General features: G+C 52.6%; 2 protein-coding genes across 3 annotated transcripts; both read left to right on the top strand.

The window, feature by feature from the left end:
* Positions 1-5,778: 5,778 nt before the first annotated feature.
* Positions 5,779-17,445, top strand: Scamp4 (secretory carrier membrane protein 4). Its single transcript, XM_038345489.1, is given in 8 exon segments — positions 5,779-5,844; positions 11,670-11,717; positions 12,056-12,184; positions 12,281-12,437; positions 13,341-13,442; positions 14,628-14,745; positions 16,583-16,702; positions 16,705-17,445. Coding segments are annotated over 7 exon segments (666 nt in total). The 5' UTR covers positions 5,779-5,844; positions 11,670-11,710; the 3' UTR covers positions 16,738-17,445.
* Positions 5,790-10,516, top strand: Adat3 (adenosine deaminase tRNA specific 3). 2 transcript variants are annotated; one of them, XM_038345470.1, is made up of 2 exons: positions 5,790-5,844; positions 9,171-10,516. In XM_038345470.1, exon 2 carries the CDS (start codon positions 9,187-9,189, stop codon positions 10,240-10,242), a length of 1,056 nt encoding a protein of 351 aa, XP_038201398.1. In that variant the 5' UTR covers positions 5,790-5,844; positions 9,171-9,186; the 3' UTR covers positions 10,243-10,516. The 2 variants fall into 2 exon arrangements, with proteins under 2 accessions (XP_038201398.1, XP_038201405.1); XM_038345477.1 differs by lacking the exon at positions 5,790-5,844 and adding an exon at positions 5,987-6,186.
* Positions 17,446-24,139: the final 6,694 nt, after the last annotated feature.

The following is a 24,139-nucleotide window of genomic DNA, read 5'->3' as shown; positions in this document are numbered from 1 at the left end:
ATTGTATACATAATAAATAAATAAAAATAAAAAAATTTCTGTCTAAAAGAACGAAGGTCAGGGAGGCAAGTGCTTACCATAAAAGTTCCAGGATCTGAGTTCAAGTCTACAAAAGCTATGTAAAATGCCAGGTTCCTGGATTGTAATCCCAGGGCTAGAGAGGCAGAGACAGGCCGGCCTGGGTGCATTGTTGGCTAGCTGGCCTAGCAAACAGCTGAGCGCCAGGCCAAAGGGAATACTGTCTCATACAAGGTAGAAGACCTTCCCTGCGGCATCGCTAAGGTGTTTTTCTGGTCTCCTACTCCTGTACATTAACAGGCATGGAAAGATGGATGGGACTCAGGAAGTGGCTGAGCAAGTAAAGCAACTTCTACCAAGCCTGACCATGACCCGAATTCAACCCCAGAATCCACAGAAAGCTGGGTAGAGAGATGTGAACCCACAGGTCTGTCCTCTGCCCTCCACATGTGTAGCAGGATGCAAATACACACAAGTAAATGTAATTTTTTCTTTTTTTTTATTTTTCAAGATCAATAATAATAATAATACTTTAATATTTAAATTTACATTTAGCTGGGTGTGGTGGCACAAACCTTTAATCCCTGTACTCTGGAGGTAGAAGCAGGAGAATTTCTGTAATTTAAAAACCACCCAGGTATACAGAGTGAGGCTCTGGCTCCAAAAGTAAAAAATTACACAGAGTGGTGGTGGCTGCACACACCTTTTTTTTTTTTTTTTTTTTTTGAGACAGGGTTTCTCTGCAGCTTTTGGAGCCTGTCTGGGAACTAGCTCTTGTAGACCAGGCTGGCCTTGAACTCACAGATATTTGCCTGCCTCTGCCACCCAAGTGCTGGGATTAAAGGTGTGTGCCACTACCACCCGGCGGCACACACCTTTAATCCCAGCACTTGGTAGGCAAATTCAAGGCCAGCCTGGTCTACAATGAGTTCTAGAACAGGCTCTAAAACGACACAGAGAAACCTTTTCTCGAAAAATAAAAATAAAAAAATTTAAAAAAAGAATTTTTAAAATGTCTAAGATAGTATAGTAAATCACCTATTTAATCCCAGCACTCAGAAGGTAGAGACAGGCAGATCTCTGTGAGTTTGAGGCCAGCCTGGTCTACAAAGTGAGTTCCAGGACAGCAAGGCCTATACAGAGAAACCCCGTCTTGAAAAAAAATGAAAATATCTGAAGGAATTATTATTATTTTTATTATTTGAGACGGGTTTCTTTATGTAACCCTGGCAGTCCTGTAACTCACTCTAGACCAGGCTGGGCTCAAACTCAGGGATCTGCCTGCTTCTGCATCCCAAGTGCTGGGATTAGAGGTGTGCACTTTCACGCTTGCATCCTGGTGATTACTTCTTTCTTTCTTTTTTTTTTTTTGTTTTGTTTTGTTTTGTTTTTTCGACTCAGGGTTTCCCTGTGTAATAACCCTGGCCGTCCTAGACCGCTCTGTAGACCAGGTTAGCCTCGAACTCACAGAGATCCACCTGCCTCTGGCTCCCAAGTGCTGGGATTAAAGGTGTGCGCCAACACTGCCTGGCCAGGGTCATTTCTTTAAAGAAATGACCATGAATGAGTCATATCATGAATAGACTCCTTCAAACCCAGGATTTCCTCCAGGCCATTCCAATTTAGGGCTGGGAGAAGCCAGGGCTGGCTAAGCCAGAAAGCCAGGCTATATGTGGGATAAATCATAGGGAGTGAAGGTAGCCCTCGGGCTGGGGGTGAGAGAATGGCCAGGACAGGACTCTAGTTGGTGGAGTAAGACTCAGTTCTCCACTGAAGTCTGTCCTGCTCTCTCTTCTATACAATGCTACCCACATTCCCCAGGACACTTTGTAAAAGAAAAAACCCATTGTCGTAGCCAGACATTGCAGTAAGCACCTGTAACGACTCCCTAGGAAGGAAGCAGAGGCGAGAGAGGCAGCGGATGCAGGCGCGCGCTGTCCAGCCCGGTGATCCTGTGAAGCAGGTGCGCGCTGTCCAGCCTGAAGAGCTGACTTTAATCGCAAGGACTCAGAGTGGAGAAAGACACAGAACAGATCCTGTAAGCTGGCGTCTGACCTGCATTCACACACCCACAGACCAAACCCCACACACAAAGTAAATACAAGCGCACTATTTCGCCGGGTGGTGGTGGCGCACACCTTTAAATCCAGCGCCAACTTAACCCAAAGGAGACAATGTCTTAAAAAACGAGCCAACCAACCATTAAACAAAAAAAACAAGGCTAAAGAGACAGCTCAGCAGTTACGGCACCGGCTGCCTCTCAGAGGACCTGGGTTGAGTTCCAAACACCACAGGGCACAAGCACCTGTAACCGCAGCTCTGGGGTTCTGAGGCCCACTTCAGGCCTCGGAAAGCAGCACACACACACCACACACACACCACACACCCCCCCCACACACACCCCACACACACGTGCACACACACACACACACACACACACACGGTGCACATGTGTGTTATGGACATACACTCACACACATAAAATCTTATTTTAAAAAAGAAAAGAGAAAACCAGAATTAATTAAGTACTATTCACAAAACTGCGAAGATGGAACCGATCTTGGGACCAGCCGGCTTTGTTGGCTGAGACTGTCTTGGACCTCCAGCAGCTGCCTGCTCAGATGGCCCCATGCCTATCAGGCTTAATGGAGAGCAGTCAAATTGGAGAGATTTTTTTTCTGAAGCTTAAGTAATGGCTGTTATGGTTTTGGTTCCTGTCCCTTTAAGAGACAAGCCACGCCCACTCCCTCCCCCATCTGCTGAGACAGGCTGATCTTCAGCTTCCTGCCAGAGCTTGCTCTCTTTTCCATCTTCCTCTCGGAGGAGCAGCTTAGCTTCTGCCTCTCTCCCCACTTCCCTGCTTCTCCCTCCCTCCCTCCCTCCCTTCCCCCCTCTTCTTCTCTTCCTCTTCCTCTCTTCCTCTTCCTCTTCCTCCTTCCCTTCCCCCTTCATAACTCCCCTGAATAAATATTCAACCTCACCATGTCTTCTGCCCGCCCGCCCGCTATGTGTCTCCCTGCCTGGGACCAACCACTGCTTGAGGACTGGCAGCCATCTCTGCCTGGGACTGGCTGCTCGCAGGGCCCGCTGTCTGCCGCCACATGGCCTGCTACCACCATTTGGGACTTCATAGCATTTGCTGCTTGCCTACAGCTGCCGCCTGGGACTCTGCAGCACTTTTAAAAGAACACAACAATGGCACCACATAGTATCTTTTTAAATTTTTTTTTTCGACACAGTCTCATGCAGTCCAGGCTGGACTTAACCTAGTTGTGGAGCCAAGGATGACCTAAACTTCCTGCTTCCTGTCTCTGCCTCCCAGTGCTGGGGTAACAGGTGCGCCTCATAAGTTTGCTTGGTGCTGGGGGCGGGATCTCTGGGTTTCTGCATGCCAGGCACCCAGCTATAGCCCTGACCCCTGTTTGTTTGGTTTTGAGACAGTGTTGCTACTCAGCCCAGGCTAGTCACTGTTTAGTGGTCTTCTGGTCTCAGCCTCCTCAGCGCAGGATCACAGGCATAACGGCACCAGCCCAGGCTTCTTTCCCAATTTACAAAGCAGGTTCCAAATCTTGGGTGTCACAACTGCACAGCCCGAGACTGTGCCTTGAAGACAGCTGTATTTGGTGAATGCATGCCCAGACATCAGATCATGGCTGATTTCAAGGGGCTGGGGCAGAGAGTATGGTTCCTGTAGAGTGTACAGGCCAGGCAGGAAGTAGAGGATTGGGGAGGTGGGGGTTGAGACAGGGTTTCCCTGTAGCTTTGGAGCCTGTCCTGGAACTAGCTCTTGTAGACCAGGCTGGCCTCGAACTCACAGAGATCCGCCTCCCAAGTGCTGGGATTAAAGGCGTGTGCCACCACTGCCTGGCAAACGTCAATCTTTTTTATCAATTCATTTTTGTTATGTTCATTGGTGCATGTGTATCTGTGGGAGGGTGTCAGAAGCCCTGGAACTGCCACGTGGGTATTGAGAATTAAACCTGGGGCTACCCAAGAGCACAGATGTCCAATTAAACCTGGATATCTTTTAATTTGGTCTGATTTGTGTTGGCAGAGAGGCTCATCTCTCGTTCGGGTCCACAAAATAGTAAAATAACTAGCATGGGTTTTCTGGTGACCCTCTTCCAGTGTAATGGCCCAAAGTCCTGGTTTTTCTTTGAGGTTCCTTGGCTCATGTGGCCTCCTGTAAGTTGGACACAGCACCTAAGGTCTCTGGCTTTGTGACATGGATCACATCACGTCCACACTAATCTCCCACTTATCGGTCTTGCAAGTGACCATAAACTAATCCTGTGGGACCTACTCTGGTGTGATAGCTGGTCACAAGACACTCTTTATTCCAGAAAATAAAGACAGCCAAGAAGATTGCAACAAGCTGATCCTGCAGACATTGGCCAATCCAGGCTCTCTGGCGCCCGTTTCTACCTTGCTGGCAGTCACTGCTCAAGCCAAACAGTCTGCAGTTTAGTCAGGGCTGCTCTGTGAAGTCCCCATGAAACATCAGATCCTGGCTCCTTATTTAACAAATCAATTAAAAAGTATCGCCACCTACTTTTAATGTTAAGCCATTTCTCTAGTCCCTACTATTTATTCATTAATTTTATTTCATCTTTGTTTGTTTGTTTGTTTTCAAGACATTGTCTCATGTAGTCCTAGCTGTCCTGGAATCCTGCCTCTGCTTATGGATTGATTAAAGGCATCTAACACAGGTCAGCCTAGGTGGAATTATTTGTGACCCTCCTGACTCTGCTTGCTCATGCTGGCATGAACCCCCATGTTCGGCTTCACTGTTTTTGTTTTTTTTTTAATATGTTTTTTTTTTAATATGTCTGAGTGTTCTATCTACATGTATGCCTGCACGCCAGATGAGGGCATTGGATCGCAGTTACAGATGGTTGTGATCCACCATGTGGTTGCTGGGAATTGAACTCTGAACCTCTGGAAGAGAGCAGCCAGTGCTCTTACACCCTAAGCCATCTCTCCAGCTCCGTTGGCGTCACCTTTAACTTTTTGTTTTATGCATTGCCAGAGGCTGCAGCCAGAGTTGCACAGCTAGCCCGCAAGTCTCCACCGTTCATCTGCATCCCCGGAACTTTGTTATTTCAGACGGGGTTTTTACCTGCCTCTGCCTTCAGAGTGCTGAACTTTTTCTTTGTTTTTTAAAGATTTATTTATTTATTATGTATACAGTGTTCTGCCTGCGTGTACACCTGCAAGCCAGATACATCACAGATCCCTGCGAACCACCACGTGGCTCCCCAACCACAGTTTGTCCCCTGAGCGGCGGGACGAATTATAATGTGCACTAGCTGTGTTGGGGGATGGAATCAGGGGTCTCCTGGATGCTAGGCAAACATCTTACAAGCGTGCTACAGCCCGAGCCCCAATTTTTATTCAAGAGTCCAGATATTTACTTCATCCACTGTAGGGATGGGGGAAAACGAGGGCCTGAGGGGACCCGGAACCCGGGGAACTTCCCAGTAGTCTGAGGGCAGATGCTCTTTGAGTGAGTTTACTTCTGCCTCCAGTCTCCCCTCTGTATTTATCTCAGTGTCAAGCAGGGTCCAAGTTTGGGCCATCCATTCGCGGGTCTTGAACCGGCAACACAGCGCTAGGGCCCCTGCAGGACACAAGGAAATAGGCCCCCAGACACACTAAGATGGCGTGAACGGGCACGCGCGCGGCTTTATGGGAATTGTAGTCAGGCCTTCGCCTCGAGCAGGCCCCGCCCACGAACTACGTTCCCGTCGTGCCCCGCGGCGGTAGGCGGGGCGGCCCGGTTGCTAGGACTTGGAGCAGCGTGGCGTTCTCGCGGGCGTCCCTCAGGTGAGCAGCCGCGACTCGGCTTCCACTGTTCCGGATACGCGACCGGGCAGCGGGGAGAACGACACGATCCGGTCGGTGGATGGGAAAACCGCGGCCGACCACGTAGGCTCCGGGAGTGCTGCGCGCGTCCCGGGAGGTGGTGGGCGTGCTGGTGCGCTCAGTTAACGCGAGTACGCGTGCGTCGAGGGTTTTGTACCTACCGCACCTTACGCCGTCGGTTTGCTGCGCACGCGTGTGCCCCTCTTCTCATCCCGGAAACTCGTAATTTCCAGTTGCGTCTGTTCCGGGTCATCGCAGTTAGTCCCCTGCCTCAGGGTTGTTCAAACACCGTCTAAACAGCAGGTGTGCAGTTTCCCTTTAAGCTCTGGTACCCTGTGGGAATTGTTGAGGTGGTTCTGGCGGTACCAGGTATCGAATCCTGGGCTTTGGTCCTATTAGGTGGGCACCGCTGACCCACGTCCCTTCCCTTCGGTAGCTGATTCCACCCTTAGACGCTCACTGGAGGTGGGTAGGTTGTCCACCGCTGAGCTCTGCCTCCAGTCCCTTTTATTTTTTATTTAGGAGGGTTTTGCTTTCTGTCTCATAGACTGGCCTGGAACTCAGCATCCTGCTTACTTAGGGCCTGGTGTTTTAGGCTTGTGCGTTCAGACTTGACGCTGGGATGCTGCTTGCTATCCTCCCCTGTAGCCAAGCCAGTCGACAGCCGTGGCCCGTTTCTATGGGACCTTGGACCCAGGGCCCATTGCTTGCCTGCAGTTCTTAAGTGCGGTGTGCTGAGGTTCCTCGGAGAGAGGCAGACTTCCTAAGCCACTTTAGGGAGTGTCTGGCGGGCCCCAGGTCCCTGTCCGGGGCTCATGGGGCAGGAGCTCCTTGTGGGACCTGTTTGCATGCAGACTCCATTTATGCTGGTGTCCACTTCAGTCCCAGCACGTGGGAGGTAGTGACATGAAGATGACCGCAAGTTTGAAGCTGATCTGATAGTCATGGTGAGCTCTCGGCTAGCTTGGGCTACACGGGGAAACCTTGTCCCAAAACAGAACAAGGAAGCAAGCATGCAGAATAGACCTTGAAGGACCCCTTTGGTCACAGCCTTGGCTACCATCCTGTGGCTTTCAAACTCCTCCCCAGAGGTCTGTAAGCTAGACCACCTGTCCCCAAGGCAGCCTTCTTTCTGCGTCTCTTGTTTGTAGTCTTGAGGGGACAAACGCGGCTGTGTCTTCTGCCCCGCTAACAGTAGTGCTTTGTGGTCCCGGCAGTCCGTGGGGGTTGTAGACGTGCTGTGTGCCTTGGGAAGGCCAGATGTCACCATGGCCCCTCATGGGCTCTGTTGCCCTGGGGCCTGTCAGGGGCAGCCATGGTGACACTAGGCTCTCAGACATGCCTGGCACCATTCTCCCTTTGTAGTTCTCGTATTAGCCCATAGAGCCATGCTCCACTGACCTGGGTACCCAGGGGGAGCTCTAGAAGCCAGCAGATGCTCACCAGGCCCGGGGGACACCACAGGGGTGGCGGTTTGTGGGTAACGTGGACAGGCCCACCCTAGGCAGCCCTGCAGGTTGCCTCACGGGAGCTCTTGTTCTGTCCTCTGGTTTGTTTCTTTGATGCTGAGTATGTGACTCAGGTTTCAGTGTGGCAGCCACGTTCCTGCCACATTTGAGCCACGCTCGCAGCCCCTCCATGGCGGTGCTCTAATGATTGTGAAGAATGTGGGTGTCTAATCGTTGCCTGTAGGTGGTGACAACTCAGCTGACATAAGGGTGGCAGTTGGTTTTGGGTAGCAGGGTCTGTGTGGAGCCTGCGCTGGGGCTGCCGTCGGGTCTGACTGGCTGTGACTCCGTGGCAGGGCAAAGCAGTGTCTGAGGCCAAGGGGATCCTCTGCAGCCTAGCCCTCACAGGTGCCTCTCACAGCCTGGTGTTTCTTTTCTTTTCTTTTTCGTTTTTTCTGACAGGGTTTCTCTGTGTAACCTCCCTGGCTGTCCTGGAACTTGCTTTGTAGACCAGGCTAGTCTTGATCCGCCTACTTCTGCCTCCCTTGTGCTGGGATTACAGGCATGCGCCACCACTGCCTGGCTGTGCCTGTCTTTTTCTCTTGTGTATCACAAGGTCAATAGTGTTGGCTGTCAGCTCAGGTTTCTTTGGGGTGCTGGCAGAGCAAAGCTCAGGTACCATGGATGGCCAAGTTCCCAGGCTAGCCTACTGGAGGGTGCCATGGATAGGCAAGTTCCCAGGCTAGCCTGCTGGAATGGGTCATGGATAGGCAAGTTCCCAGGCTAGCCTGCTGGAATGGGTCATGGATAGGCAAGTTCCCAGGCTAGCCTACTGGAATGGGTCATGGATAGGCAAGTTCCCAGGCTAGCCTACTGGAATGGGCCATGGATAGGCAAGTTCCCAGGCTAGCCTGCTGGAATGGGTTGTGGCCACATGCCTACCTTGTTCAGCAGGGTCTATATTCTTGGGATAGATAAATCTTAGGTCTGCTGCCTTTTTCTGGAGTATTGAAGTGGGGTCCTGCCCTGTAGCTCTGGCTGGCTGTCCTCCAGCTTACAGCCATCCTCCTGCCTCTGCCCCACAAGTGCTGGGGTAACATTTGTGTGTCTCTGCTCTGGTCCACTATTACCCCAGTAGGCACTACCTGGGGTGGGAGGGATCTGAGTGTGAGGGTTATGCTCTTCTCTGGGTGGTCCTCCACCCCACCCGTCAGTCCTGGGGCCATAGCCAGGAACATGTGCTGTGGTCGCGTCTTCTGCAGGTTGAGGTCCCCGTGGGGCTGTTCTCACCTCATACTGCAGGCAGAATTCTGTTTTTCCTGACTATAGGCCTGAGCTCTTCAAGCCAACCAAAGTGTGGCTGTAGCCCATGCCAGAACTGTGACCTCTGAGGCACAGGTCAAGTACCAGTTGTCTGTCGGTGGCTTGCTTAGGGGCCAAGGACTGGGTTTTGTCTTTCATGGACTTTTTTTTTTTTTTGTGAGAGACAAAGTATTATGTAGCCCAGGCTGGCCTCAAAGTCGCCATGAGCTCCTGATGCCCTGGCCTGCACCTCCGGGGGTGATAGGTAGTGCCACTGGGCCTGTGCATGCTGATGGGTGGGTTTGGATTTGATAGTAAGGAGTGCCTGTCTCCATGCTGCCCTCAACACTGTGTCCATCCTGCCCACGTGGACTGGTCAGAGCCCTGAAGAGCCTGTGCAGCCCGGGAGTCAGCTGATTGTACCTGGCGCTCTGGCTCCTCCTTCCCAGACCTGGCTGGATCCATAGCATCCCAGGACAGACCCCGAGCCAGTGAAGCTGACGGATGACACTCCAGTCGCATCTTTGTCTCCCACAGTCAAAGCTTGCTGAGCATGGATCCCACCACGGGCCTCGCAGAGCAGCCTGAACCTGAGAAGACTGGAAGTGAGGAGCAAGAGCCGGTGCAATGGCAAGCCCTCCCTGTCCTGTCTGAACAGCAGTCGGGGGCCGTGGAGCTGGTGTTGGCCTATGCCGCCCCCGTCCTGGACAAACGGCAGACATCACGCCTCCTCCGGGAGGTGTCCGCTGTCTACCCGCTTCCAGCCCAGCCCCACCTCAAGCGGGTGCGCCCCAGCCGCAGTGCTGGCGGCGCCCACTCATCGGATCTGCTGTTGTGCCTGGCAGGGCCCTCCGCGGGCCCCCGCTCTCTGGCTGAGCTCCTCCCCAGGCCGGCCGTGGACCCGCGTGGCCTGGGCACACCTTTCCTGGTGCCCGTGCCTGCCCGGCCGCCCCTTACCCGGAGCCAGTTTGAGGAGGCACGGGCCCACTGGCCTACATCCTTCCACGAGGACAAGCAGGTGACCAGCGCACTGGCCGGGCAGCTCTTCTCTGCGCAGGTGCGAGCGGCCATGCAGAGCCACATGCAACGGGCCGTGCGTGCCGCCCAGAGAGCAGCTGCGCAGGGCCTGCGGGCGGTGGGTGCTGTGGTGGTGGACCCAGCCTCCGACCGTGTGCTGGCCACAGGCCATGACTGCAGCGGCACGGCCAGCCCCCTGCTGCACGCTGTCATGGTGTGCATTGACCTGGTGGCCCAGGGGCAGGGCCGTGGCACCTGTGACCTCAGACGCTACCCAGCTTGCTCCTTCGCCCCGGCCTCCACCGCCCAGGGTGCACGTCCTGGCAGCGTGCGCAAGCTGGATGAGGATGAGGACAGCCTGCCTTACGTGTGCACTGGCTACGACCTGTATGTCACCCGCGAGCCCTGTGTCATGTGTGCCATGGCCCTCGTCCACGCCCGCATCCAACGTGTCTTCTATGGGGCGCCCTCACCGGACGGCGCCCTGGGCACGCGCTTCCGTGTCCACGCACGGCCAGACCTCAACCACCGCTTCCAGGTGTTCTGTGGCATCCTCGAAGACCAGTGCCGCCAGCTGGACCCCGACCCATAGGCCTGGTGACCTTCTGCTTCCAGACCTTCTCTGTGTCCCCTGAAGCTCCATGGCCTTGGACCCGGGGGACCCACCCTCTGTGTCTGTCTGAGGACACTGACCGCCCCTGTCAGCGTGTTTTGGGACCCTTTCAGCCCCAAGACAGCGGCCTCCTCTCTGCTGGCTGGGGCAACCGTGGGGCGACTCTGCTTACAAGCCCCGTGGCTGTTTTCCAGTCCCCAGGCTCGGGGCAGGGAACAGCCATCGTGTGTGAAAATAAAGCACCTCAAACCAAGTTCCTGTTTGCACCGAGGTGCCAGGCTGTGTGGCTTTGAAGGGGAAGGTGGCAGTCCTGCTGAGTGTAGCCAGCTCTGGATGCTTTTAGGGGCAGAAGCAGTTCAGGAGGTGCCCATGCCTGTCTCTGCAGTCCCTCTGGACACCTGTTGGCCTGGGCTCAGTACCACAGGCTGTTCATGGCCCTTCTCCGTACCTCTCTGGTGGGGAGGCTGGGGCTTCAAAAGGGTCCACCTGAGTGTGGTGGGCTGCTAGGCCTCTGAGCAGAACGCTGCTGCTCTGGCATATGCTGGTGGCCTGGCAGCAGTGCGTCTGAATCCAAGCTGCCCTTAGGAGACCCAGGCTGGGGGCCGTCCCAGGCTGAGGGGACACGGGGCTTTGCCAGTGCATCTGCTGGCCTCGGGCAGAAAAGGCCTGGCCCAGCCGGGCAAACAGTCCATGGAGCAGCCGGGCAGATGTGGACAGCGGAGCGTAGCTCAGCCTAGAGCAGAGGTCAGGCTTGGGTTCCTGCCTGTATCTTCATGTCCTCCCTTCCAACCTTTCTCCTCCAAGGAAAGCCTGTTGCTACTCAGATGACCAGGAGGCAGGGTGAGGCTGTGAGGTGGCCCATCTTGACACTGAGACAGTGTCCAGCCAGTGGCACCTGGTTGAGCAGGGCCTGGACTCTGAGACCAGGGTGGACCTGCAGCCTTTTTACTTGAAACCTCAGAGGGGCTTTCCCAGCCTCCTCAGAGTCATTGCGGTGACTGGGGCTGTGCCAGGATCTGTGAGCTCTCGTGGGTGAATTCCACACCCACAGCTGCTGTGACCATGTGATTGGCACACGGCAGGAAGCTCTGTTCTGGGTGGTTCCCTTGACTAGGAGTTCCGAGGAGTGTGTCAGGAGCACTTGGGGTCATCTGTGGGGCCACAGTCGGGTCAGTGTTGGGAGGACACCAGAAACCGGGGACATCCTGGCCCCAAGGTCGCGGGTAGAATCAGCTGGTGGCTTCACCCATCCCTGTCCAGACTTCTCTGTGGGGAGGTGACATGCAGCCCCACACCTGGGCCCAACACCTGCAGGGTAGCAGCCAGCAGGGCCTGCATGGGTGGACTTGGCTCGGGTCTTTCTGGGCCTGGTGGCTGCAAGGGCCCTGATACTAGTCTCCTTTCAGGTGGCCTTCTCTGCCTGGGTGCCAGGCCAGCTGGTACAGGAATGGCAGGTGAGACGTCCTGTTCCCCAACTCCACTGAAACCCTGGATTCTGGAGCTGTGGTTGCAGAGCTGACCTGAGCTCCCCCAGCTTCTGCCCTTGTGACACGTTTAGTGCCACAGTGGGGCATAGAGCCACCAAAGAGCCACCACCTTCCAGTGTGCAGATTGAGGGTTTGAAGTGTGGCTTGGAGGGGGTGTATAGGGACCCTAGGACTGTGGAGGGGCCCCTGGCTGCAGCCTGCGAGGGGAGTGACCTGCAAAGGTCCCTGTCCTGTGCAGCCTCAGTGGCGCAGGAAGGTGCTCCTGCAGGCTCTGGCGCAACAGGCTCGGTGGGGTTCTTCTGCAGGAAAGGAGAACAACTTCCCGCCGCTGCCGCGCTTTGTGCCGCTGAAGCCCTGCTTCTACCAGGACTTCTCTGAGGAGATCCCCGTGGAGCACCAGGTGCTGGTGAAGAGGATCTACCGCCTGTGGATGTGTGAGCCTCGCGGGGCGGATGGGGTCCCCATCCCTTCATGCGGCTCATCCGTCCTTGCTGATCTGCCTCACTCTTCCCCACCTGTGTCCCCTCTAGTTTACTGTGCCACTCTGGGGGTGAACCTGGTGGCCTGCCTGGCCTGGTGGATTGCTGATGGGACGGGAGCCAACTTTGGCCTGGCCCTGCTCTGGCTGCTTCTCTTCACTCCCTGCAGTTACTTGTGCTGGTTCCGGCCTGCATATAAGGCCTTCCGGTAAGGCTGGTCTAGGGGCCGGCAGGCCGCAGAACCTCTCTGACCTGCTGGACTTTCTGACCCATGTCCAGGACGGGCTTCCGCTCAGTTAACTGACATCTGTCCTCTACTCGTCCAGTGTGGCCGCTTGGGTCATGGGCCACAACCAGCTCTGCTGGGTGGAGTCCAGGGTGTTAGACTCGAGGCAAGTGGCACTAGCTGAGCCATGTCCCCTTCCTTGGTGCTTTGAAGTGGAGTTACACCACAGGGAGGTCTGGTCACAGTGTCCCTGCCTCAGCCTCTGGGTTGTGCAACTGTGCCTCCTCAACTTGAGGGCACCCACTATGCCGTCTTTGGAGTCCTTACCCGGGTTTTGGGTTTACAGTCGGCTCAAGCACTACAGTCTCCTGAGCACAGTGTGTGCTGGGGTTGCAGTGTGGTAGTGTAGTGTTGCTGGTGCTTGCTTCTACAAGATTCCATCATGCAAAAGTCCGCTCTCCGGCCTCCACAGAGCCACTTCTGTCTCTGGACAGTGGCTGTTAAGGAGTCACACACGTGTGTGACCTCCCGTGTTTGTTTCTCTGAGCACAAGTCCCGCTGTGGTGCGTGTCAGAGCCGCGCGCCTGGGTGTCCGTCTCCACCTTTGGCTGCCTCCTCAGCTGTTGTGCCTGAGTTACCGACGGAGGGTGGAGTGGGGCGGGGGCCTCCACCAAGCCAGAGCAGAGGCTGCCACCTCCCGCTCCCCGAAGCCCTTCCTTTGCCCTCGGGGTGTCTAGGCTTTATCAGCTCTCCCTGTTGCTGGGACCCCCACGTTTCCCCAGTCCGTCCCTAGGGACACTGGCTGAGTGTCTGGTGGAGGGTCAGTATGTCCATGGGGACCAGGGGACTTGGCGCCTCCTCCCCACTGTGCTCTTTCCCTTGCAGAGCTGACAGCTCCTTTAACTTCATGGCGTTCTTCTTCATCTTCGGAGCACAGTTTGTCCTGGCCGTCATCCAGGCCGTGGGCTTCTCGGGCTGGGGGGCATGGTAAGCAGACTGAGGGGTGTGCCCTTCCTGCCTGTCTGTGTGGGTCAGACTCGGACCGTGGGCCTTATCACGAGCGACCAGCAGAGGGTGCTACCGAGCTGCTTGTGGCTCTGCCAGTGCCACCCTCTTCGATTTCACCCTAAAGCGGACCCCTTCCTGCCACTCTGCCAGAGGCTGCCTTGGACAGACACACTCCATTTCTTGTTTTGAGGGTCTCACTGTGTGGCCTTGACTGGCCTGGACCTGGTAGTTGAAGTTACGAGTTTTATCTGCCCCACTCCTGAGGACTGGGATAAAGGCATGTGCCGCTGTGTCTGGGTCCCCATTTCTTTTTCCTCCCCGCCACTATTCCCAGCACCTCCCTTTCTTCCAGATCAATTTACTCCTCTTCCATTTCCCTTCAAAAAAAAAGCAGGCCTCCCAGGGACGTCAGCCAAAGGGGAATAGCAGGTTACAGCAGGAGTAGGCACGGCCTCGTGCACAGCCATGAGAGCCCAGGACAAGGCTCCCTCCCGCACTCCCGCTGTTGGGTGTCCCTCAGCTGTGTGCAGAGGACTTAGGTCAGGCCCTTCCGGGCTCCATAACTGTCGCTATAGTCTCTGGGAGCCCTTAGGAGCCCTGCTCAGTTGAGGCAGTGTGGCCTTCGTTTCTTTTGTGCATCCTCGTTGAAGTCCATGTAAGGTCCTCAGGCACCCTCTTCCCCCTCCATGTTTCTCATGAACCCTGCTCCCTACCTCCCCCCATCAGCTGGAGTCCATAACCTGGGAACTGGCTGTCACCGGCTCCATCCCTAGCCATGTCACCGGCACATGGCACCTTCAGGATAGACGGCTGCCGAGGAGGGCTTTTAGTGTGTCCCACCAAGCCCCACGGACTTAGTCTCCTGAGGTTTAGGTCATTAGTGGTCGTGGAGAACAACCTGGAGGAGCCAGCAAGGCCTTGCCTTAATACTTTTTTTTGAGATGTGTTTGGTTTTGTTTGGTGTGTTTTTTTGGTCCCTGACTGAGCTCGGTTCCTTTACCTCTTTCTTGATCCATTGGCGCTCTGTACATACGAAGGAGATGAGGCCTATTTACCTATTCCTTGTTGATATGTCAGAGCTCTTTGCATGTGAAGGACAACAGGTGGGCCCCACTGTGGTTATGCGGGCCCTCCTTATCCCTCGTCTCCCCTTTCACTCTGCAGTGGCTGGCTGGCGGCTGTTGGGTTCTTTACGGTCAATGTTGGGGCTGCCGTGGTCATGCTGATCCCGGCCATCCTGTTCTCCTTGTCTGCTGTCATGATGGCCATCACTCTTGTGAAGGTGAGTCGGCAGGTGTGGCAGTGAAGAGTTTTGTCACCTGGGAGCTCACAGGCTTGGTTGGGGAGGACACATGGCCCTCTGCTAGGTGTGCGGGTCCTGGAGGGGGTTCAGGACTGGGCATCACGGGTGGCACTGGCCCCAGAGCGGGCAGGGCGGGAGACCTGGCCGGGTTCCCCAGACACCGCAGCTCTGCCGCAGCTCTGCCTGGCTGGCCACATCCTCGAAGCAGGGCGCAGGTCTGCCATAGCCAGCCCTGTAGGGAGCAGGAACCTTTTTTTTTTTTTTTTTTTTTTTGGTTTTTTTGAGACAGGGTTTCCCTGTAGTTTCTAGAGCCTGTCCTGGAACTAGCTCTTGTAGACCAGGCTGGCCTCGAACTCAGAGATCTGCCTGCCTCTGCCTCCTGAGTGCTGGGATTAAAGGCGTGTGCCACCACTGCTCGGCTGGCAGGAACCTTTTAAAAGGCCTTTTTTTTTTTTTTTTTTTTTTTTTTTTTTTTTTTTTTTCCGCCAGGCAGTGGTGGCGCACGCCTTTAATTCCAGCACTAGGGAGGCAGAGGCAGGCAGATTTTTGTGAGTTCAAGGCCAGCCTGTATAAGAGCTAGTTATACAGAAAAACCCTGTCGCAAGGGGAAAAAGCCTTTTTTGGGGGTTTCTTTTCTAGAGGATAAACCCAGGCCTTGTGAGCTCCAGGCAGCCCTGCTCAGCCCAGAGCTGCTCTTCCAGTCATGAAACTGACACGTGTCTAGGAGTGACACGTCCCTAGAGCTGCATCTTATCTGCAGCAACCCCGATGTTCCCAGGACAGTGTTGACAATCCAGGAGGCCCGCATGTCATCCTTATAGTGTCTACTCAGCCCTATCTGGGTCACACTCCCCAAGTGCGTGCCGCTGTTCTCCTCCCAGTCCCTAACTAGCCATGGAGGAACGGTGTGCTCTGAGCAATTCTAAAGACACAGCCCCCAAAGCTGAGGCAAGCCCTGCACATGGAAGAGAAGCTGCACATGGCCACTCTGGCCTTACGGCCTCTGTAGGTTTTTCTTTGAGTATTTTTTGTTTTGATTTTTGGAGACAGTATCATGTAGCCCAGGCTAACCTCAGATTCACTGTGTAGGCTGAGACTGACCTTGAACTCCTGATCCTCCTGCCTCAGCCTCCAGAATGCTGGGGTGACAGATGTGTGCCACCACAGCTGGTTTCTGTGGTGCTGAGGGCAGGATGGGACTCAGGATGAGTATGCCTTACACACTGAGCTGCATCCCCGCCCTCAGCCTGGCTGGCCTGGCGCTGATAAAGATCTGCCTGCCTCTGGCTCCCACCATGCCTGCCTTTTTATTTATTCATGCTTACTTTTTATTTATTTAGTTGGTTTTTTCAAGACAGAGATCCTCTTTGTAACTCTGACTGTGCTGGAACTCGCCCTGTAGCCCAGGCTGGCCTCGGGCTCAGAGCCCACCTCTGCCTCCTGAGTGCTGGGATTGAAGGTGTGCGCCAGCCATTGTGCGTTTTTGTTTTTCAGATAGCGTCTCATGTAGCCCAGGCTAGCTCCTACCTCAGCCTGAGTGGTGAGGGTCTACACCACCCTGCCCTGCATTATCACCCCTTTCTTCCTCAGGCTCTCTAAGAAAGATGGTCAGAGGTCACACACACTAGCGACAGTGAGGTGTCACAGTAGGGTGACGCGTACTGCCCTGGAGAAGCTGTTTGTTGAACTGCTGTGTCCTTTGGGGCTGCGGGGACAGCAGAGTGGAGATGAGGTACCCAGGGCACAGCGAGGGCGCAGGGCCTGTCATGCCCTGTGATGTCACCTGTGGGCTCACAGTGGGTCTCTGACCCTTCAGGTGCACAAGATCTACCGTGGGGCTGGCGGGAGCCTGCAGAAGGCACAGACAGAGTGGAGCGCTGGCACCTGGAGGAACCCCCCATCGAGGGAGGCCCAGTTTAACAACTTCTCTGGGAATATAGCCTGCCTGAGTACCCCACTGTCCCCAGCTAACCCCAGTGCAGGGCCAGTGGCCTTAGGCAGCTGGCTAGCCCCAGTATCGTGGCTCTGTCTCCCGCCATCAACCCTTGGGTCCTGAAGCCCGAGCGTCTCCCCAGGGTCACAAGAGGCCCTTGGCCTGTGTTCATCTTTGTCCGAGCCCTCAGCAAGCTCAGCCCAACAGCTATTGTCCACTGCCAGCCCCCAGAGCCAAGCTGTGTTACTGCCCCGCTCCTGTCCACGAAGCAACCTTGAGGGCCAGGCTACTGCCCGTTGTATCCCAGAGCACGGAGGGTGGAGGCAGGAGCGTGGCGTGTTGTGACTGCATCCTTAGCACTGCCATTGAGAGACCTCTGCCAGTGCAGGCAGCGATCCACTCCGTCGGGGCTGCTCCGGCTCCGGGAGGCCCCACCCCCCGCCCCGCCCCCGGAAGGAGAGAGATGACTCAGCTACACAGCAGGCCACAGCCCTGCTGGAGGCTAGCCAGGACCCGAGGCCCTTGGTCTGCTAGGAGCAGAGCCAGGGACAGAACTGTGCCTTAGAGAGAACCCTGCTTTCCCTCACCCTTCAGCCTTCCCAGGGCAGCTGTGGCCTGAGTTATAGAAGATCCATGGCACCCCAGATGACATTGGACTCAACATTTTCCCTTATGACCTGCTGGTGCCACCAGCCAAGCCACTGCATTCCCCAGGCCTCCCCACAGAGCCGTGCCCTTCCTGCCAGTGTCCTGCCAAACCGCCTGGGCACCTGGATGGCCAGAGGGGGCCAGAATAGAGAGTTGCAGGCAGGCACATGGGGATGAGCCTCGCACACTGAGGTGCAGAAGGGACATGGGGATGGAGCCCAGTGCCCCCCTCAAGACACCTACAGCACTGCCCTGCCCATCCCGGGGTATGTGTACCCACATGCCAAATTGGTTTTGTTATGTGAGAATATTCTGGAAATAAATTTTCTTTCTGCAGCAGGGCCTGTACTTGTGTGCACATGTTACGTACCCGTGTGTGTGTGTGTGTGTAGCCTAGAGGTTGGTGTTAGCCAGCCGCCTTCTGTTTTGAGACAGTCTCCCATTGAAACAGAAGCTTACAGATTTGCTAGGCTGGCCTAGGAATCCTCCTGCCTCTGCCTGCCCAGGGTTGCAGTGACAGGCAAGCACCACCATAGCCTGCTGTTGACCTGGGTTTTGAGCAGGCAGGGACCATGCTGGCTAAGCCTACATAGCAAAATACATATGCCCCAAAATAAGAGGGCTATCCTGGGATACGTGGGACTCAGTCTCAAAAGGCTTTAGAGAATGTGGCATCATGGAGGACGTGCCCAGAGTGGACCAGCATGGTCTCCCTGCACTAAGGCCCTTCCCCTGAGCCTTGGCAATGCCCACGAAAACTGCATCTTGCTAGGTGGTGGTGGTGCATGCCTTTAACCCCAGCACTCCAGAGTCAGAGGCAGGTAGATCTCTGGATCTCAGAGTTTAAGGCCAGCCTGGTCTGCACAGTGAGTTACAGGACAGCCAGAGACTACACAGAGAAACGGTCTCAAAAAGCAATAAACAGAAAGATCCAAAAGCACAGATACCTGCCAAGGGAAGACCATGGAAGGACAGATGGGCAGATGTATCTAGAGGCCAAGGACACTGAGGTCACTGGCTGCCACATGCCACTGGACAGGGCTGGACTCCCTGTTGTTGACCTCAGAGTTCCGTCCCACAAATGGAGACGAGCTTGTGTTGGCCCTGGTATGTGGGGCTTTCCCTGTAAGCCTGTGTCTACACACAACTCACTACCACACATAGGGTGGCAGTTCTTCAGGAGCGACAACAGTGATCCCATAGTTATGAAGTCTACATATTCCTCTTCCTCACCCCGGCATCTCTTCCACAGTTATGGGACACTCTTGGTTTCTCGTACCCATTGTCCTCTGCACTCTCCAATGGTCACTGCCCCTCTTTGCTCCACCCACACTGGCCTCCCACACTGAGTCCTGTCTCCAAAGTCCCAAGTACAATATCACATGCTGTAATCCGTTTTCTGCTTTTGTTCTTTTAATCTTTTCTAGGTTTGTTGTTTGTTTTTTGGTTTTTCGAGACAGGGTTTCTCTGTGTAGCCCTGGCTGTCCTGAAACTCTCTGTAAACCAGTTTGACCTCTAACTCACTGAGATCTGCTTGCCTCTGCCTCCCAAGTGTTGGGATTAAAGGTGTGTACCACCACCGACCAACTTACTGGTTTGTATTTTTAATATGGTCTCCTGTACCACAGGCTGGCCTCCAGCATGCTGCATGGCCAAGGCTGGCCCTGAGCCCTCTTGCCTCCACCTGGGAGGCAGGTACTGGGATAACAGGTGCAGCTGAGCACATCTTGCTAAGCCTCCTCTCCACTGGTGCGTCCTGGGGTCCGCTTAACTCCCTGCTGGCATGGGGGGGATGGCCTTGGATGTACTACAAAACGTACTCATCTCTGAAGCCAGCGAATAACTTGGAACATTCTCCCTGAGTTCCTTGTTTAGGATTGTGCCTCTTAATCTTCAGAAAAGTTGCTGGAATTGCTTTAAAAAATGGGGAAATAGAGGAAAATTAAGAATCAACTATTGTCAGAATCTGTGTAGGCAAGACGGCTGCCCTGTCAGAGTTCACCTACCTGGTAGGTAAATTAAAAAACTCTACGCCCTCGCTGGGGCGGTGGTGGCACGCATGCCTTTAATCCTAGCACTCGAGGCAGAGGCAGACGGATCTCTGAGTTCGAGGCCAGCCTGGTCTACAAGAGCTAGTTCCAGGACAGGCTCTAGAAACTACAGGGAAACCCTGTCTCGAAAAAAACAAAAAACAAAAAAACAAAAACCAAACAAACAAAAATCTGTACTGCTCTTCCCTCCATGCAGACATCACCAATCGATTGACAAATGAATGATTCCTTCCAAGTTTTGCACAGACAGGCATTAAGCAATCAATCTGCCAGCCAATGGTGTGGTCCATTCTGTTCACAAGTCAGGCGTCAATAAGACAAGTCTTCCCTTCTCAGCACACATCACTCACCACGTTCAGCAATGGCCTCCCTCCATCTGTGCATATAGAGAAGTGACATCAAGAGGAAACCACATAGCATCTTATTTTCACACTCAAACTTCCTGAAAGACATCTCTAAGCCCATCCTGGGACAGGTGAGCTCAGGCAGGGCAGCCCCTCCTGCAACCACAGCACACTGTCCCAGGATTAGCTTGGACTCTAGCCCCTTTGGGGCAACATCAAGAAAACATCAGCGCCGGGCGGTGGTGGCGCACGCCTTTAATCCCAGCACTTGGGAGGCAGAGGCAGGTTGGAGCTCTGTGAGTTTAGGGCCAGTCCTGGTCTACAATGCGCTAGGTCCAGGACAGGCTCTAAAAAAGCTGCAGAGAAACCCTGTCTCGAAAAACAAAAAAAAAAAAAAAAAAAAAAAGGAAGAAAACATCAGCATGTGTCTTCCAAGGCCGGTTTCTGCTTGATGACCGAGACTGTCCTGTCCCCTCAGAGGGAAACTACCAGGCCTGGCTGGCAAGTGTAGGCACCCTGCCACTCAGTGTGAGGAAGCCATGTGTAACTGGAGTCCCCGTGATTAGCAGTGCAGGGTATGGGCAGCTGTCATCTCTTCAAGGCCCTCCACCTGCTGCCAGGAACAAGCTAAGCCCTCTTGGCCCAAAGGGGGACTCTTCCTGCCTCCTCCAGCTGCTGAGGAATCCTGGCACCTCGCCAGCAGGTGATTTAGCCACCTGCTCTGCTGGGACTTTCTCAGTGTGGACATTACAATCTCAAGTCCAGGCGGGGCTCAGTGGGTAGCATTCCCTAGCTCCCAATGCTCAAGATCAGGAGTTGGAGTTTGGATCACCCTTTGCTACATATTGTGTTTGAGGCTAGCCTGTACTACATGTGACCCAGTCTTTAAAAAAAATTATTAGCCATAAGATGGTGGTGCACGCCTTTAATCCCAGCACTCGGGAGGCAGAGGCAGGCAGATCTCTGTGAGTTCGAGGCCAGCCTGGTCTACAGAGGGCGTTCCAGGACAGGCCCCAAAGCTACAGAGAAACCCTGTCTTAAAAACAAAAAACAAACAACAAAAATCCCAGAAAGATATAATATCACCTAAGTTAACAGGAAGTGCATAGTAAGCGACTTCTAAAACTCTAGAATTGACAGAGACTTCTCACTGTCTGGACAGTCACCCAAAGTTCTGTATCATTGGGGCATCCGTCTTCGGCCTACAGGCCCATAGTATCCAGCAGACTTTTACACAAAGCAGGAAATTTCAAAGCTAGTTCTGCCTATATTGGCAGTTTGTCAGTCACTTTCTTCTGAGTCCTGCAGAATGTCTGGCAGGCTCTTTCATGAAGCAGGAACCCCGAGGGATCATCTCACCTTTAGGCAAGTTCAACAGTCATTTCTCTGTGGGTCCTGCATGTCCAGTTCACACAGCATAGCATCAAGCAGTCCAGGCAAGGGCAGTTTCTTACCCAAATGGCTAACAAACTCCATGAGGAGCCTCTCTGATGCCCATCTTCCTCTTGATGTGAATGGTGCTCCCAGGAACAGATGTGTCTCATTGTCATGAAAAGTCTTAAGCTCTTTTTTTTAAAAAATATTTATTTGTTATGTATACAATATTTTATCTGTGTGTATACCTGCAGGCCAGAAGAGGGCACCAGATCACATTACAGATGATTTTGAGCCACCATGTGGTTGCTGGGAATTGAACTCAGGACCTTTGGAAGAGCAGGTAATGCTCTTAACCACGAGCCATCTCTCCAGCCCACGTCTTAAACTCTTAAAACATTTTAAATACCATCCACATTCTGAAGATCTCTGAAAGATTTGAAGAATACCTATTTAATTTGAAATATATCTCTATATAGCTAGAAAACCTAACTAACATGACTACAAGCTTGACTATTATATACATTACTTTTGTTTGTTTGTTTTTTGTTTTTTGAGACAGGGTTCTCTGTTGTTTTGGTGCCTGTTCTGAAACTAGCTCTTGTAGACCAGGCTGGCCTCGAACTCACAGAAATTTTGCCTGCTTCTACCTCCCGAGTGCTGGGATTAAAGGTATGCGCCACCACTGTCCAGCTTACATTACATTTTTTAGAACAGTTTTATTCATTTATTTTTTTAAATTGATATTTATTGAGCTCTACATTTTTCTCTGCTCCCCTCCCTGCCTCTCCCCTCCCCACTTCATTTTTTTTTTTTCTGAAACAGGGTTTTTCTGTGTATCTCAGGCTGTCCTGGAACTCACTCTGTACGTCATGCTGACCTCGAACTCACAGAGATCTGCCTGCCTCTGCCTCCTGAGTGCTAGGTCTAAAGGCGTGCGCCACCACCACCCATACATTACATTTTAAATGAGCTGCACAAACACAATATCTTAATCAAGAGCAGAAATATACATATAAAAAAATTAACCTTAAATCTGTATCAATAGACCAAGATCCATACCAATGCAAATCTCTATAGCATATCCCCCTTTAAATGTAAATAAACATTTATAGACAGTATTTGGGAATATGGGCATAGTTCTCTCTCTCCAAACTGCTTCCTGGTTTTTGTTGGGTGAACTATTTTTGAGGGTGTTCATGGTGGACCTTTTGGGGGATTTTTGTGCATCAAACCACATTAGTCTGGAATTAATTCATGGGTCCTCATCTTCTGTGGAAACAAAAGCAGAACCTCTTTTCCAAAGTCTAAATTCTTAGACTAAAATTTGAAGTCAAAATACCTTTATGTTGGTTTAACTTAACAGTCCACAAAATGAAATGTCTCTTATTATGTAGCTCTTTAATAGTCAAAAAATCACCCGGTGGCGGTGATGGTGCATGCCTTTAATCCAGCACTCGGGAGGCAGAGGCAGGTGGATCTCTGTGAGTTCGAGGCCAGCCTGGTCTACAAGAGCTAGTCCCAGGCCAGGCTCCAAAGCTACAGAGAAACCCTGTCTCAAAAAAAAAAGTTTAGGGCTGGAGAGATGGCTCAGTGGTTAAGAGCATTGCCTGCTCTTCAAAGGTCCTGAGTTCAATTCCCGGCAACCACATGGTGGCTCACAACCATCTGTAATGGGGGTCTGGTGCCCTCTTCTGGCCTGTAGACATACACACACAGAATATTGTATACATAATAAATATTTTAAAAAAAGTTTAAAAAGTAAAGAAAACACGGTAATATACATAATCCAGACTGTTGTATATCACATCTTTATGTGGCTTATTTTTTCTTAGTCTATTACTTTTTCAACAAGTTAAATATTTATTTTATTTACTCCTTTAATCTATGACTGTCTATACTCTTTTATATTACATTTACTGTCTCTTCACTCTTTTCTTCTCTCTCCCAAGCCTACGTACATTTTCTAACACTATGATCCATTTAGAGGTCTTTTTTTTTTAATATGAATCTGTCTTACTGTGTATCTGTAATTATTTTTCTGATCAGAAGCACCCCTTTTTTTAATGCTAAACAGCATGGCTAGGGCCAGTACGGCTTCTGCCTGCTTGCTCGCCCAGTTCCAGCATGGGGGAGAAATGTCCGCTGCCTCTGAGAGGCATGCACATCGCCCCATTTCCAGGCACACAGCAGTCTATGGTTGCCACTAAGCAAGTTGTAGCACTCTGCTCGGACCCCATTCAAATGCTCCATAGCCGGACCTCCCAAAAGAGGCCAGAGTCCTTTGTGCTGGCAAAACCAGGAGGCCACTGCTTTTTTGTTGAAGAATCCATGCAGTTTTTACTGTGCCTTTCTTGCAAACAGAGCCTGTCTGAAAAACTGCTGTCTCTAAGAAGCTTTTTTTTTTTTGTCTAGAATTCCTTCCCAAACTCTCTTAGATTTGAAGTGGATTGAGTTGTCCACGTTGGCGCCATTTATTGACAGAGATTACTGTCCTGCCCAGTCCCACAGCCGTTCAGTACCAAAGAAACACACATAAACCTACATTGATAATAAACTAGTTGGCCTATTAGCTCAGGCTTCCTTATTCTTTCTTACGTCTTAAATTAGCCCATAATTCTTGTCTGTGTTAGCCACATGGCTTGGTACCATTTTTTGTTATTTTCTTTTTTTGGTTTTTTCAAGACAGGATTTCCTCTGTAGCTTTTTTTTTTTTTCTTAAAGCTTGTCCTGGAACTAGCTCTTGTAGACCAGGCTGGCCTCGAACTCCAGGAGATCCGCCTGCCTCTGCCTCCCGAGTACTGGGATTGGTACCTTTTTTAAGCAAGGTCATTCCTCATCTTGCTTCCTCTGTGTCTGGGTCACACTGCAAACTGAGTTTTCTGTCTTCCAGAATTCTCCTGTTCTGGTCGCCCCACCTCTACTTCCAGCCTGACTCTGGTCAATATCAGCATTTTATTAATCCAGTACATCTGACAAACCTTTACAGGTACAAGACCATTCTCCCACAGCATGGTGGTGCA

This window comes from Arvicola amphibius, chromosome 1 (genome assembly GCF_903992535.2).
Source record: "Arvicola amphibius chromosome 1, mArvAmp1.2, whole genome shotgun sequence".
NCBI lineage: Eukaryota > Metazoa > Chordata > Mammalia > Rodentia > Cricetidae > Arvicola > Arvicola amphibius.
The sequence above is the reverse complement of the archived record's forward strand: the minus strand, read 5'-3'. Positions and strand labels throughout refer to the sequence as shown.

What these genes read in the sequence shown, in the direction of transcription:
- Adat3 (XM_038345470.1), top strand. Translation starts at nt 9,187, where the DNA reads ATGGATCCCACCACGGGCCTCGCAGAGCAGCCTGAACCTGAGAAGACT.